General features: G+C 36.8%; 1 protein-coding gene across 13 annotated transcripts in view; it reads left to right on the forward strand.

The window, feature by feature from the left end:
* CSNK1G3 (casein kinase 1 gamma 3) overlaps nt 1-16,960 on the forward strand; it is an 85,027-nt gene that overhangs the window by 36,134 nt on the left and 31,933 nt on the right. For 12 of the 13 annotated variants that reach the window (XM_087741985.1, XM_087741988.1, XM_087741983.1 and 9 more), the window contains 2 exons: nt 11,656-11,804; nt 13,139-13,373. In XM_087741985.1, the coding sequence (XP_087598111.1) occupies nt 11,656-11,804; nt 13,139-13,373 (384 nt within the window). The remainder of the gene's footprint in view (nt 1-11,655; nt 11,805-13,138; nt 13,374-16,960) is intronic. The other variant, XM_087741992.1, reaches the window with a different exon arrangement.

The raw sequence follows: 16,960 nt of genomic DNA on the forward strand, positions 1-16,960 counted from the left end.
CTTTTCTTACAGGGTGACTATTGGTCAGTGCGTGTATAAGATACATATTTGCATACTATGGAAGAAGGTATTGTATTTTAAAAGGTTATGGCCAGTGTGAAATGAGTGCTAAGTATTGCATTCTGTACACAAGAATCTTTTCCATGGTTTGGTACTATGTCTTGTGGTAAATGTGCTCTTCATTGCTATCTAAAAATACATTTTTCAGTTTTGAGGTCATGAGAGCCTGTCTCAGACATAACAGAATCGTACTAATTGGACAGTGGTAATGAAAAAGTTACCTTTAGGTTAGTGGTTGAAGATTGCAGTGCTGGCATAATGTGATTTTGGAAGATACAGAAATGTTACCAGATCACTTGTGTACATATTAGCTAGTAAATGCTGTTAGTGTAAGAAAAAGACTGTATGTAATCTTGAGAAGTTGCAGCCAGGGAAGTTCTAAGCTTTTGTGCATGGTGGTTAACTGCTGTTGCAGGGGAGAGGAGTCTGCTCACTATTTTGGTAATCAGGTGCAGTAGAATATTTATTTTAGCCTTTTGAGTGTGTCAGGATTCTCCAGATTGACTGAGTTTTGGCTTGGAAATGTAGCAAATTCAGTTTGAAATACTCTGAATTTCTGATTTTTTTTTTTGGTGCAGAGTGCCTTAAGGCTTGAGATTGAACACTTTGTTACAAGGTACGTTATACACAGTTTAATGTTGACTGTTAGGGTAGACATTGCTGTGTAGAGTTCGTTCTTTGATTTCTGTGTTGAAAAGGTGTTTGATAGGCTGAAGGCCAAGAACGAAATTCAGTACTTCAGTGCTTTTTCCTGCAGGTAAAGAAAAAAAAATATGGTAATGAAAATGTGGTTCTTTGTCTAATTTCAGTTCAGACCAGCTTGAGTGTGTGTGAGATTTGAAAGTTCAATGACACCTTTCAGTTTTTTATCCTATTGAGGATATAGAACGCATGAGACAGCCTCACTTTCAGTGCCAGTATCTATCTTTTGTATTGCAGGTAGTGATAGGTGATTTTTTTTTTTTAATCTTTCACTGTGAACCACTAAAAATACTACTTTTATCTGGGAGAAGACAATGGGGTTTCAGATTGCTATTGAGATTACCTCTAGCTCACCTCCTGGGCCGTAGCCACCTTGCCTCTGACTTCAGTCTGTGGAAGAAAATGCAGCACAGCATGGTCTCAGCATAGTGTATCAGGATCTGTGCTCTGCTATAACTCTTCCCAAGACAAAACTATCATTGCTTTATTATGATCTCTTAATTCCTTTCTCAATTGGTAGATTGTAACTTATTTACTAGATTGATATTTTACCATATCATGAGGAAGTATCTCAATAACAAGTCTACTTGATTGTAGTGCTAGAAGTAAACTGTAGCTAGATTAATGTAACAAGTGATCATTTTTGTTCATGGAACTTACAGAAACAATATAAAATAACTTTTTCCAGTCTATATTTTTCAAAATATTTTGGGACTGGCATCCTGCACTTGCTGTTGTTACAGGATAAAAAGTTACCAGAGTTTGAAGTGAGTTAGAAAAGATTTTTACAAGAGTACTCTAATGCGATATATGTGCACACATTAATTGAGTGTTCCCAGTACTTAAGTAAAGCAGTAATAATTTTCTGGAGCTTTGGATTTTAGAATATAATGTCATTTTGAAAACAGGTGTGTTATGTTTCTAACAATTGGTAACAATGGAAGTTGAAGACAAAATGCCTAGCTCTTAACTACAGAGTGAGCAAGTAACTCAGTTCAGGGTAGTCTTAGTTTTACTTACGTAAGTAATGTTTTATGAGTTCTTATGTGTGTGTCTGAGTTGTCTCACTTCATAACCTGTCCATATATCTTGCTAACAGTCATTCAGCATAAATGCGAAGTGATTTTTTTTTTTTTAGTAACTTTACATGAACGTTGCCTTTAGCTGTACTCTTAGGTAGGTGTTGTGGTTTAACCCCAGCCAGCAACTAAGCACCACACAGCTGTTCGGTCACTCCCCCGCCCCCCCCCCCCCCCCCGCGGTGGGATGGAGGAGAGAATCGGAAGAGTAAAAGTGAGAAAACTCCTGGGTTGAGATAAAGGCAGTGCAATGGGTAAAGCAAAAGCCGTGCGCACAAGCAAAGCAAAGCAACGAATTCATTCACTACTTCCCATGGGCAGGCAGGTGTTCAGCCATCCTCAGGAAAGCAGGGCTCCATCATGTGTAACAGTTACTTGGGAAGACAAATGCCATCACGCCCAATGTCCCCCCCTTCCTTCTTCTTCCCCCGGCTTTATATACTGAGCATGACGTCATATGGTATGGAATAGCCCTTTGGCCAGTCTGGGTCAGCTGTCCTGGCTCTGCTCCCTGCCAGCTTCTTGTGCACCTGGCAGAGCATGGGAAGCTGAGAAGTCCTTGACTGGTGTAAACTCTGCTCAGCAAGAACCAAAACATCAGTGCGTTATCAACATTATTCTCATCCTAAATCCAAAACACAGTGCTCTACCAGCTACTAAGAAGAAAACTAACTCTCTCCCAGCTGAAACCAGGACAGTAGGCAGCTGAGAATTCACTCTTAAACTGAAAACTGACTTTTTCCCATTTTTTTACTAATGCTGTCCTGCTTTATTAATGTTGTTCTACTTTGATAGGGGTTATTATGTAGAAGAATAAACAATAAGCAGTTAGCTGAAGTGTTTTTTAGTCTCTATTAAATAATAAAAAATACAGGGCAGGTGAATTTACAAAATGATGCTCTATGCTTAATTTAAAAATGTATTGTTAAAAGCACTAAAACTGAATCAAATAACGAATCTCTTGACTGAAGAGGTATCTGTTCATATGCACTGTTAATCTGTGTACTGATGACTGCTATGGTTTTGTGAGTTGTTTGGGGAAAAAGCTGACTCAGTTTTGAGTTCCATTGCTGCTGAAACATTTGAACAGGAAGGCCGAGCTGCTCAATTATTAATGTGAATATACTAATATTTAGGTTTAAGTGAATGAATGATTATGATAATTACAAATTTATTTTTTTTAGTGTAGTCCAACCGAAACTAAGAAATGTTGCTGGGAGTTGTTTTTTGTTTTATGCCCGTCCTTTCTAGCATTTGGATTAAGGAAATGTACAGAATTTTCTCAATTTATACTTGAAGTAATTTTTTCCGTAGAATAAGTGCAAGAGATCTGGTGATAATGGCAGCTGCATAAATTTAAATGTAACTTATAGGTGTACATGTTAATGTTTCTGAGAAACAGTAATTACTGACCATAAGAAGCCTGGTGGTATACAAAAATTTGTATTAATCTTGGAATATGACATCACACACAGATTTCAGAGATTAATCACTTTTTTGTGTAAAATATAAGATAGCTGTACTTTTGAAGGAGGCTTGATAGTATGGTTGACAGAACATTGTGAATGTTAAATAAATGGATACTTAATAAGGCTTACAATAAAAATACGTGTCGAATTCTGTTTTAGTAATGTAAATAATTAGATCTATTTTAATGGAAAAATCTTACTGTTATATTACTATTTCTTATATTTGCAAACATATCCTTATGTGTGGCAATAAGAAGTGTAGTCTAAGTGTTGTGGTGCGTGCTTCCGACATGGCGTTTTAGCAGTGCTGAAGTCATACATCGTGTCTCATTTCATGTTTGAGTGTCACAGTGCATGGATGATGATGGTTTCAGTAGCCATGAAGTGCTACATCTCCAGAGATTGTATGGCCTTCTGTGTATGCATGGTTTTGTGTATGCTGCTTTGGTTCAAGTCAAAAACCACATCTGGCACTACTGTGGATTTTGTAATCGCTTACTTTCAGAGGCTTCAGGGCAGACTCTATACTCGTGTTTGTGGCAGGTTGTTGAATTGCATCCTTCACAGGGTACCAGTTATGAATGTGCCATGGAAAATGGCCATTACCACAAATCTTCGATCTACTCGAGATATTTTGCTTGTGTCCAACCAATTGCCACATCAGAAAATTAAAACTACAAATAAAAGGCAGTGGGGTATAGGAAGCTGAATATGGAACAGCTTGTTCTGCAAGTGTGATCTTGTGTATTTTACTGGCTTTTATGGATCTGATTTAACAGATGGTCTAAGCAATAATGCAGATCACATCAGCAGGTGTGTTTCTTGACTGGCTCAGAGGAAACTCTAAAAGAAAACTAGTATTACAAGAAACTGGAAAGCACTGAAAAGCTGCTTGCTTGTTTAATAGCTTTACAAAATTAGGTTGTATTTTATAGAGATATTTTGCCAAGATATGGCTCAAAATGAAGTCGGTGGTAGATTGGGAACACTAGGTTAAGTACAAGTGGTATTGCCATTGATCTCTGTGTTACATAGTTCTTTGACAGTCAGTCTTTGCTGCTTGTTTACCAAGTTAATTTTTTTTCCTCAATGAGGACACACACATGCAATAAGCGAGGGTACTATGTAGTATCTGTGTGAAAGCTGAAATTTTTGCTTTAAGATACGCATCAGTGTTCATGCTAGTCATTATGCATATTGCATTAGATAATTGCAGTGAACAGCACGTAGCCTCAGGCTTAAGTCAGGTTTGATGCTGAAATTCTTGAAAAAGATAGTAGCCAAGGTGGCTAACGGTGAGGAACTACTGTGGTGCGTTGACCATGGCTGGATGCCAGGTGCCGACCAAAGCTGCTCTATCACTCCCCGCCTCAGCTGGACAGGGGAGAGAAAATATAACGAAAATCTAGTTGGTCGAGATAAGGACAGGGACAGATCACTCACCCATTACCATCAAGGTCAAAACAGACTCAACTTGAGGAAATTGATTTGATTGGTAATAAATTAAACTAGAGTAGGATAATGAGAAAATAAAACGTAAATCTTAAAACACCTTCCACCTCCACCCCTCCCTTCTTGTTGGGCTTAACTTCACTCTGGATTTTCTCTACCTCCTCCCCCTGAGCGGCGCAGGGGGATGAGGAATGGGGCTTGCCGTCAGTTCATCACACGTTGTCTCTGCTGATCCTTCCTCCTCAGGGGGAGGACTCCTCACATTCATCCCCTGCTCCAGCGTGGCGTCCCTCCCACAGGAGACAGTCTTCCATGAACTTCTCCAGCATGAGTCCTTCCCACAGGCTGCAGTTCTTCATGAACTGCTCCAGTGTGGGTCCTTGTCCACGGGGTAGAGTCCTTCAGGAACAGACTGCTCCAGCATGAGTCCCCTGTGGGGTCACAAGTCCTGCCAGCAAACCTGCTCCAGCGTGGGCTCCTGTCTCCACAGATCCTGCCAGGAGCCTGCTCCAGCGTGGGCTTCCCATGGGGTCACAGCTTCCTTCGGGCATCCACCTGCTCTGGCATGGGGTATTCCATGGGCTGCAGGTGGATATCTGCTCCACCATGGACCTCCATGGGCTGCAGGGGGACAGCCTGCCTCACCATGGTGTTCACCAAGGGCTGCAGGGGAATCTCTGCTCCAGCAGCTGGAGCACCTCCTCCCCCTCCTTCTTCAATGACCTTGCTGTCTGCAGGGCTGTTTCTGTCACATTCTCACTCCTCTGGCTGCTGCTGGTCTTGTGCAGGTTTTTTTCCCCTTCTTAAATACGTTATCACAGAGGCACTACCACGATTGCTGATGGGCTTGGCCTTTGTCAGCAGTGGGAACTTGTTGGAGCCGGCTGGCATTGGCTCTGTCGGACATGGTGGAAGCTTCTGGCAGCTTCTCACAGAAGCCACCCCTGTAGACCCCCCTGCTACCAAAACCTTGCCATGCAAACCCAGTACAACTAGAAATAACTTCTACTTGATTTTCTTTATTTTAAAGAAGTTTGACAGATACAGTTGTAGTCTACCAATAATGTTTTCTTTATTCTCATGTTTTTATCTTGTTATCATTAGAGGAACTCAGACCTGTCAGCTTTAAAAACTTCCTGGACATCATGTACCCAAACATGGTGGACTAAAGCATTTGAGTGATAAACCAGTCTTCTCAGATGATGGAAGTGGCTCTATTCAATAACTTATTACTCAGTGCTAAGAAACTGGGAACAGGAGAAAAGAAAACAACACTTGTTTTCCTTTTCTACTCTCTGAATATAAAGCAAAGTATAAGTCTGACTTACTAATAGTAAAATACTGGAGGGATCGCAATGTATGGAGTTATGGAAAACATGGCTGACTGCAGGATATGTGCCCCTTATTTGATATTTTGATAAAATTTTTGATTTTGCTGATGCACAATTTTTGTAACAGCATGATAATTTATACGGAATACTTAATGCAGTTTTCTTGATCTGATAAACACAGGGTGGTAGTCTTGTATAGTTAGCTTTTCAATAAATTCTTGAAAATAAGCTCATACAAAGAGTAGGAGAAGTGTCGGCTCTGCTGTTTTGTTTACTCATGCTGGCATTAGTAGCATTATCTTCAATGTGTGATTTCTTTGTAAGAACCATTTTAAGCTGCTTGTCCATTTTCTGAGGGGTAGTTTAGTGAAAACTAGACAATATAATCCATAAATCCACTTAACTGGGCACACGTAAACTGCAATAAGCCAAAAGTGAGCGAACAAACAAGTACTACTGTTCATCCTCTCCGCATTCCCGTTCTTCTGCCAGGATCTCTCCTGTGTGTACTATATGTGACACAGCCATCTGACTCAGTGAGGGCTCCAGCGTCAAGCTGTACATTTAATATTAGCAAAGCTTAGTTTCTTATTTTTAGATAAAAAAATGTAAGTTCTCATATTTTTTCCAGCACCTCAGTGGGTAGACTTGTGCACTTTTTGTGTATGGCAGCAATGTTTTAGGTGGCTAATGAAAACTAGTTTTTCTAGAAAAAGAAACGGGAATCCAAGCAGTATTCAAGTAGTAAATTTCCAAGTCAAGACTTTCTTGATTTTTGTCATGAGTAAAATGGGATTGAAAGTCATATTGGCTTAAAATGGATTTACTGTTTTATGACAGGGCAGTCGCATTAGGCATTGTAGATGGCTTTAGTAAATTAAGTCCATTCAAATAAGTGTTTTGCTTATACCTAGATATTTATACTTGCTCATAAATAAATGACTCGTATCTGAAAATAAGGATACCGTATTCAGAGTTGTAAACCTAGAAAGAAATTAGTTGTTTTAGTGTTAAAGTAATTTAGTGGGAGTATATGATACTCTTTTTTGGCCCCAGGTAAGTTTCTTCATTGGTGGAAGAATAGGAAGTTACTTGCAACTTCATATAGTGACATTAGTGTGACAAGCATTGCATTCTGCACATAATTTGCAGGGAGGTACTTATTTTTTAAAAAGGATTTTTGAGACTGGGGCAGAAGTTCTGTCAAGCTAATAGGAAGGGTTAAACAGTAATCAAAGTATATTATTGAGCAAAATATCTAAGAACACTGACTTCTTTAGTTTCGCAGAAAGAAGATTGGAATGTGTCTTGCATGTTCCCAGTATTTCCTTCTTGTATTCTTACACCAAAGGGCTTCAGTGGTTGAAGCCAGACTAATTTAAAATGAGAATAAAATACATGCCCTTAATTGGTAATAAGTGTTGGAATATCTTGTCAACAAAAGAGTAAATTCTTCATTTCCTAGAAATGAAAGTTTCTTTGTTTTCCTAACTTACTCTATTTTTCTTAAAAATTTATATAAAAGAGCTTACATTTATATCTCTGTTGTGGGGATATTCTTCATTATTAACATGTTACTTTCAGACCTTTCTTCTGGAGATCTAGAGACATGAAAATAATGCAAATAACAGAATGATGTTAGGTTATTGTTTTTAAGCAAAAACAGTAAGACTTTTGATTAAAAAAACAAAACCCCAAACTTCTATACTTTGAATGGTTAATATGAAATTATTTTATAAACACAGGTCACTTTAGACATAATAGTTCATATCTGCCTTGCAGAAGTTAGTGACAACATGTTAAACACATTTTTGGGGTATTCTGGAGTTTTCATCTAATCAGATGATCAAGTGTTGTAAGTAGAATAAGTCCTGTTCTGGCTGTGTTAAATAAAATGAAATTGATCACAGCTGAAACACTAACTCCCTGCCCTGGATATATACTTAACAGGAGTTGTTGTGGTGCTTTCATGGTATGATGTGGTAGAATAAAATGTTGAAGGGTATTTTTGACATCTCCTGTAAACACACTTCTGAAATTGGCAACTCTGCCTGCAAATCTGACAATGTCACAAATTCTACAAATGTTTCTTCTTTTACTAGCATGTAGTCATGCAAATGAGTTCTGTAAATCTAGACAAAGCCCAAAAGTCTTCTGGCTTCTGTATTTTTGAAGTGCGTTAAATATTTTAAAATGTTATAAAGAGACACAGAGCAGATGCAGTGGTGGTAGAGGAGACTAAATTCTCTTGAGAATAGTTTGGAGTTAATGTCTTTAAACGTGGAAATATAAGAACAGATTCTCAGAATATGTCTCAGGCCATTACAAGTGGTGCTCTTTCTTCCAAATTCCCAGGGCTTTTCTTTCTCTTTATATGCTGAGGTGGTTTGTGGTTTTTTTGACTTACATTTCTGTACATCCGTTGGATAACTTACTTTGCTGCTGCAGATACATCCACATTTCCATGTGTAATTCCACCATACCAGAAAGTGGAGGCAGAAAACTTGAATTCTAGAGCTATGATATCCCTTTATATGTACAAGTAACTTTTCTGATCCATTATCTGATAATTAGGGATGATCTTTTTAAAATTAAAACCACTATCTTGTACCATGTTCTGATGTAATGTGCAATGTAGCCTATGCTCCTTCATTAGTAGCAATAAGCTACTGTTGTGAAGTCTTTCTGAAATGGGTATGATTATGCATGTTAAGTATGTTAGTATAGATATAGGTATGATTATGCGTATTTAAAAAATGAATGGGTGCTCTAGTCTTCAGAAAATTGAAGTTAAACTGGATTTTTAGAGCTTATGTTTTCATTATTCTTGCATGTTGGGAAAGAGATTAGTGAAAATGCTCTTAAAAAATGCTGCATTGATTTACTTCTAGTTTTGCTAAAACAGTAATTTTTTTTTTTTTTTTTTACCCAAAGCTGTAGTGGACAGAACTACAGATCTGTGCCCTTAGTGTGAATAGCACTGCAGTAATCTATAGAAAACTTGAGACTTAATGCATCTCAAAACCCACACAGAGTTAGGGCTGTTTTCATTTTTAAACTTACATTTAATCAACAGAGAAAGAAGGCGAAATCCAGTGTTTCATTAGGGTATTCCGAAAATAGATTTTGTAGTTCTGTATAGTACAGTATTGTAACAATGGAGACAGTAGAAAAAGCTCATGTGAAAAGAAAAATACGTTTTCAGAGTATTTAATATTTTGAGTAAATGAGACACAGAGAATACATACTGAAGAGCAAAAAAAAGCGCTAGAATAACAGCTTTAAGTGAACAAAATTTATTCTGCTGAATGAGGAAGAGGTCCTGTGCATATGAGGAAGTGCAAGATGGATAGCAGCAATGATATCAAGCTATTTTTAATTATATAGTCACACAATGGATATATACAAAAAGGCAAAAGTAAAATTGAATCATAAGGCTTTAAATATTAATATTTTCCAACTTCTGGATTGCCTGGCTTCTTAAGACAGGTGTTTATATAAAACTATAAAGACCAGAAGTGCAGAATACTTTAGTATTGATTTTTGGAATATATGTACTGCTCATCGTATTGATAAGGTATGTGGGTATAATTAAAGAACACTTCCAGTCTTTTGCTGCCTGCATTTATTTTGTCAAATATTCTTTCAGGAAGCACTTTCCAATGAAGTGGGTAATCTTATGTGCACTAGGAACTTAAACTGAAAGTTGGTTATGTCTCTACTAGAGGTTTAGATACCTTTAACTGATTCATTAAACATATTTAACTGATCCTCCTGCTATGCCAGGAGAAGCCTTGTTATATGGACATGCTTATTATGCTTCTATTCAGGGAAGAACAGAAGTAATTTTTCCAGTTAATGTAGTTTTGCTGGTCTAAGCTGTGCACATCAGGAGACCTTTGTTCAATGATTCCAGTAACAGACTAGATAGTAAGGGAATCTCTTCAGTGCAATGCATGTGACTTTTAGCCCTAGTTTTCAAGAGATTTGTGGTGTAGGTATCACCAGCTGTCTGAGGAAGTGTGTACTCTAAGTATGTGTTCCTTCGGGGTTTCTGGAATGCTGCCATAGAAAACTCAACAAAAATCAATTTTTGACACAATAGTGTAGTCTTCGTTTTTTATAGTTTTTGTGAACAGCAAATTAACATATTCTTCAAATGTTTGTGTTGGAGAATATAACACTTATTTTATATCAGGAAAACTGTTAGACTTAGAAATAAGGTATCAAAGTGACAGTTCACATTTTAGGCTCCATGCAAGATTTTAAAACAAATGTAGCTTTAACACTAAATTTGCTTCTTGCCCTCCTAGGTAATGTGTTTTATACCTGTTTACAGAGTATTTAAGAGATTGTTACCTGAACATACAGTGGGATATTTTTGTTCCCATACATTGTGTTTGGAAAGGATGTATGTTTTGTTCTGAATGTAATTTTTATTTTAATAATTTCCTAAGTTACAAAAAAATACAAAACTAAAACTTAAAAATTTGTGTGTTAGTGTAAGATTTTAAATGTGAAATTGTGTTTTATTCAAAGATCTTTTTCTTCTAAGTAATTTTAATGATTTGACAGTAAGAATAGAATTTAATGGTTTCTTTCTGGACATCAATTTTTGAAAGAATTTAAGGTGGTGTTTGGTGTGATACTTCAGAAGTGAAATCAGGGTGAATCTTTATCATAGATTTCCCTTGAGACTTCTAAAAATTCCCTTTGTCACTTGTTCTTATGATTAGATTAAAAAAAATACCTGTCCCTCATATGGTTTTAATTAATAAATCTCAATTTACCATACATTTTTCTAGAAATCTAGATTTAAAAAAACCCAAACTTCCACTCTGTGATGTTTAGATTTTTAATGGACTAACTCATGTTTAAGAAAAAATGTTTTTGTTTATGTACTATCTAAATAGAAACAAAAAATAATGGAGGAAGAGAAGACAGGAGAAGCCTTTCAGTGCAAATTTAAGTAGAAAATGCTTGTATATGGAAAAAAATTTATACTAACAAGTGATGACTATAACAATTTGTCATCTATGGTATTTTTATTTTGATGATGCGTCTAAAACTTGACTTAATATCTCATTGAATTTGAAGATTTGATTAATATCTTTTGGATTTTTGAATTATTTCTATAGATAATAAGGTGGTTTTATTCCTGAATGTAAGTTTGTCATAGCCTTAATTTAACAAGTTTAATGTAAATGCCTAGTTTTTGAAAAGGAGCTTATTTAAACTTCTTTTCATACCTTTTTAAAATCCTGCTGCAATTTACTGTTACAAAACCTAACAGATAAATTCTGATTTTTATTTTTTATGAAAAGCTTTAAATCTTTCACAAGTCAAACATGTAATATTCATAAAATATTTAATGAAACTGGTACTACCTTCATTACTCCTGTTGTATCTTTTACCTGTAGTTTTTCCGAGATTTTATTGTTGCTTTTGTGTGAAAAATGTATTTTTGACTTCAGATCAACTTGAAATCGGGTAGGAATTTTACTGGTATGTTCATTAATCTTATTTACCCTCTTATAATTACTTTGTATCCTCATTTTACAGATGGAATACCTCAGGTTTACTATTTTGGCCCATGCGGCAAATACAATGCTATGGTTCTAGAACTACTTGGACCTAGTCTGGAAGATTTATTTGACTTGTGTGGTAGGACATTTTCTCTTAAAACCGTTCTTATGATAGCCATACAGTTGGTAAGTAGAATAGATCTCAATTTGAGTGTTAATTTGAATAACTAAGTCAGTCTTCAGTGGTTTAAATGCTTATTTCACTTAAGCTTAATTTCACTAATGCTTAAGAGATTTACTATGTTTTAAAAGGGTGTTGATGGCTTCTAAAGAGCCTGTCATACAGTTTTATCAGGAACTGTCTTATGTCACTTTAATTTACTTTGTTCTAGTTTTTCAAGAATCATTGCATGAATGTAATTTCATTGTATGTCTGGAGTTCTCATAATCACAACCTGAAATAATGAATTTTAGTTTGACATACTCAATTAAAAAGAAAACCTGCATGAAATAAAAATTATTTTAATCTGCAAAAGCAGTTGGATGATGGGACTCCTAAATAGCAAACAAATTTTTTCCTGGGCATTCTTGCAAAGAAAGCAAGCAAACAAAAAAATCCCCCAAACCCTTTCAGAAATACTAAAATAACATCAAATTATTCAATGAAAGATTTTTTTTTTTCCCCCTTTTTTTGAAGATTTCCTGATTTGGTTCCCCCCTGAGGGTGGGTGGAAGTGGAAAAAGAGCAAAAGAGAAATAAGGCTTTGCATGTTTACCTTGATACAATGTGTTTTAAATAAGTTCTTATGGAATAGTAATGATACTGAACCTCCACTTCCCTAAATCGGTAGTGATATTTTTACCCATTAAGGGTAAAAATAGCTGTTTAGAACATGACTGTAAGTGGATAACAGGCCTGTAACTGTAGACATAGACATATTCAGCTTATTTACAGCCAAAATGACAAAGTTCATTTTTTAAAATGCTTAAATCACTACAGATCCAAAGATCATCTTTATTTAATACTTGCTGTTCCTTTCTGCATATATAAACTTTGATAGAAAGCAGTCCAGCTAGAATGGAGGTTATATGCATATTGGTGAACTTTCAGTGCTTCTCTCATTTATACCATTAATATGTAATAGATCTACATGGAACTTTGCTGCTCACTGCTTGGTGACATAATTTCTGGTTATAGATTTAATGTGCACAAAATATACTTGGTGCCAGCTGTTCTTAAAGAAGGTAACTTCTGTTATATGCTGATTCGTGTCTAACTTCCAGTGTGAAAGTTTCCAGTACATGATGTGGTGTATCTACTTAGAGGATGTGTACAAATTTCATTGACTTTAACTGGGAGATACCTCATTAAGAGCAATAGCCCTTTGGTTTTAAGACAATAGAAGGGGTGATTTCCTCTAAATATAAAGCCAATGTAAGATATTTAGCTTCTACCACAATTTAATGTGGCAACCTCAAGCTTAAAGTAAACTTTCTGTTGCTTTTTCCTTTTATTAAAGATTTCTCGTATGGAATATGTCCATTCAAAGAACTTGATATACAGAGATGTTAAACCTGAGAACTTCTTAATAGGACGACCTGGAAACAAAACCCAGCAAATTATTCATATTATAGACTTTGGTTTGGCAAAGGAGTATATAGATCCAGAAACAAAGAAGCACATACCATATCGAGAACACAAGAGCCTTACAGGAACAGCTAGATACATGAGTATAAATACACATTTAGGAAAAGGTACGTGTGCTTTTTAAGTGCGGAAGCAAGAATTCAACAGCTGTCATTTGTCTGAAATCAACTTGTTCTCAAGTTGTAATTTTTCTCAGTCTGTAGTCATTAACAACAGCAAGTTTTGTGTATTGTGCAAAATTATAGTTTGTCCTTTTCAAGTATTATTTATGGGAATAAGGTTCTCTGGGTCTCTAATCATCATGGTCATGTCTTGGCAAATACTTATTTTTGTTAGATATCCATAAAAGAAAGATGAGATGTATCTTTTTGTATCATAATGTCTTCACATTAGAAGTATACCACGGCAAGGTGGGGTGGGCAGGAAGTAGATAAGCTTATTAGAGATATCAAAGTGAATAGATTGCAACAACATAGGTTTTCAATGCTACCTTGCCAGTTTTTTTTATTCCTTTGAAATGCATCGTGTAGTGGAATAAAGGTAGCTTATATTTGATGTTGAATGTTTATACTGTTAATGAGGCTTTGTAAGAGTAGTTAAAGGTTACACTAGTGTTGTAAATAGGATGAGCTAAAGAAATGACAGGATATATAGAGACAGGTAATTTGTTATTATTGAATAAATAAATTTAGCTGGAAAAAGGCACATGAGCACTTAAAGTGGCTCTTGTTTATTCCAGTATATAGAGGTTTTCTAGTGAAAACAAGTTTGACACCTTTGAATTTGTGTGAACTAGTTGCATATCATTGCATGGTAATCACTAATTAGGTTTCTCATTGAATTGCTTATAGAAAACGTTGCACAATACTTATAGTTCAAAAGTACTTCATGTTAATATGGCAAATGAGAAACCATTCACGTTTTCCAGATAGCATTAAGGTGTTTTATCAATAAAATCAGACCATAGGAGCTTGTGGTTAGCAGCTGTAGCTGATGAAATGACATTAACATGTAGAATCATAGAATCATTTAGGTTGGAAAAGACCCTTTTAAGATCAAGTCCAACTGTTACCCTGTGTTTTGAGTCACTTTTAAAATCTTTTTGGCAGTCCCACATCCTGGAGACATCATCACAGGGTGGCTGCCTTCCTTACATGCGTGCTTTTAGGGGGAAGTTCTGAAAATAAGACAAAATAATAGTAGCTTCCCTTTTTAAAGGTGGGAGATCGGGCTCCTGTGCCCGTCTTTTCAGTTTTTTGGAATTGCTTCTGTAGAAAGTGTAGAATTAATTGAAATAAGTAAAAGATATTTGAGATAGTTTCTGCTAAGTATATGAAGCACTAGTGTAATTCTTCTTACTTATGCATCAGGAATACACAAATTTCGACAATATTGTTTGTCAAAGAAACACATTTAATATATAGAATATAACCAAGTCTTGTGAAAAGCAATTGAGATTCTGGGCTCTGTGAGCATCCTGGAATACAGCTTGCTTGACTAAGCTTAGTAAATGGGTTTATATGTAATGGAGCAGCTGTGAAACAGTTACCCAGTTTGCTTTTCTTTTTTTGAGACGAAAGCTTTTGTACCTGAAGAAGGTAATCAACCTGCAAAGTTTAACTGTCAGGTTGTAGTTGAACAGATGAAATGAAACAGGTGAGAAATGTCTTTCTTTTGCTGGCAACTTGAATCTTGGTAGTTTAAGGGAATTTTTTCGTTATTCTTACAGACTGCCTTTTTCTGATAATATAAACAAATTCTGGAAGCATCCTTTTTTTCAAATAAGCAATTTGTGAACAAGGTTGACATGGACAAAAGAGCTGAGGAGTAGAAGGGCCGAAGTTTTGAACTTTGACTTAAGTACTTCAGTAGCCCTGATTTCCATATGTAGATTCCAAGACATTCTGTCCTTTTCCAGAATTTCTTCAATACCTGAAGTATGTCAGTATCTTCATATACTTTTTGACTCAGATCTTCACTGATGAGCAAGATTTTTTTAAGCAAAAATAATCTTTATAAAATAGTATAAATAGTGATTCCTTTGAAAGATATACTATTGTGCACTTTTGCATAGTTAATGTCTGCAAAGCAATCTACACAGTTAAAAATGCAAATTACCACGTTTGTAGTTTGTACCTTTAAATATTGTTTATTAGTATTCATTCTAAATAATTTATTCTCTCTGTTTAAGTAGAATACAGTGATAAAAAGTTCAAGAATTTCAAGGTTTTTAATAAATTGATTAAAGTAAATTTTACAAGAAATTGTGTAGCAGTTTACTGTAGGTTCCGGATTAAGACACATAGCTTGCAGTGCAATAGCAGATTAAAACATAAACAGCCAAGTTGAACATGAGCCAACAGTGTGCCCTGGCAGCCAAGAGGGCCAGCCGTGTCCTGGGGTGGGTGCATCAAGCCCTGTATTGCTAGCCGACCGAGGGAGGTGATTGTCCTGCTCTACTCCACACTGGTGCGGCCTCATCTTTTAGTCCTGTGTGCAGTTCTGGGCCCCACAGTACAAAAAGGATACAAAGCTACTAGAGAGTGTCCGGGGGAGAGCCATGAAGATGGTGAAGGGTTTAGAGGGGAAGCTGTATGAGGAGCAGCAGAAGTCACTTGGTCTGTTCAGCCTGGAGAGGAGCAGACTGAAGGGAGACCTCATTATGGTCTACAGCTTCCTCATGAGGGGAAGAGGAGGGGCAGGCACTGATCTCTTCTCCCTGACAACCAATGATAGAACCCGAGGGAACGGCAGGAAGATATGCCAGGGGAGGTTTGGGTTGGGTATTAGGAAAAGGTTCCTCACCCAGAGGGTGGTGGAGCACTGGAACAGGCTCCCCAGAGGGCTAGTCACGGTGCCAAGCCTGACAATATCCAAGAAGCATTTGAACAACGCCCTCAGACATATGGTGTGAATTGTGGGGTTGTCTCCTGTGCCAGGACAGGAGTTGGACTCAATTACCCTTGTGGGTCCCTTCCAACTCAGGACATTCTATGATTCTGTGAAAAGGTGGGCCACTGAAGGTGGTGCTTGCTTATAGAAGTGAAGAATGATGATTGGTAGTAGCTGTCATGGAAAGGAAGACCAAATGGCTAATGAAGAAAATGATGAACAACTACAGGTTTCAGCATTACATGTTAAAGCTAACAAACCTTTGAAATCTAAACTGCACTAAAAACCTGTCATGTTTCAGGGGCTGGTTCACAAAGTGTTCAGTTATCCCTACCACAGGACTGCAATTTCAAGGCATAAGGAGAAGGTGTCAGTGTCAAACTCAGTGTCAGCCATCTGATATTCATCTTCCACAGTCAGTAACCAATAGCCTCTAAAGGTCGATTTTGTTTGATATTGGCTACTTCAGAGCTGACAGCTATCTTTGCTTTCAGCTGTCTACCCACATGTTGTCATGTGGACTGGGGAAGGGAGGGGGAGAATCTCTCCTTATTTCAGCTGATACTTCAGAGCATCAGGATATTACCCTCATTCTGGTTTGTGCATCTTCAGTTGCTGGTTTAAGTCTCAGAAAATGTCTCCAAATTAAAAGGTACTGGTTATGTGTTTCAGTAGTGGACAGTTTAAATATCGGCATCCCTATTTGCCATAGCACATGGCTAGTGGTTCCTTTCCTCATTACAGTGTCTGGTGACTCTTGGCAAGGAAAGAAAGATTCCAGTAGTAGACTACTAATCACAGA

This window comes from Nipponia nippon, unplaced genomic scaffold, assembly GCF_047370975.1.
Source record: "Nipponia nippon isolate SJK-2023a ecotype South Korea unplaced genomic scaffold, ASM4737097v1 scaffold_8, whole genome shotgun sequence".
In the NCBI taxonomy this organism is placed as follows: Eukaryota; Metazoa; Chordata; class Aves; order Pelecaniformes; family Threskiornithidae; genus Nipponia; species Nipponia nippon.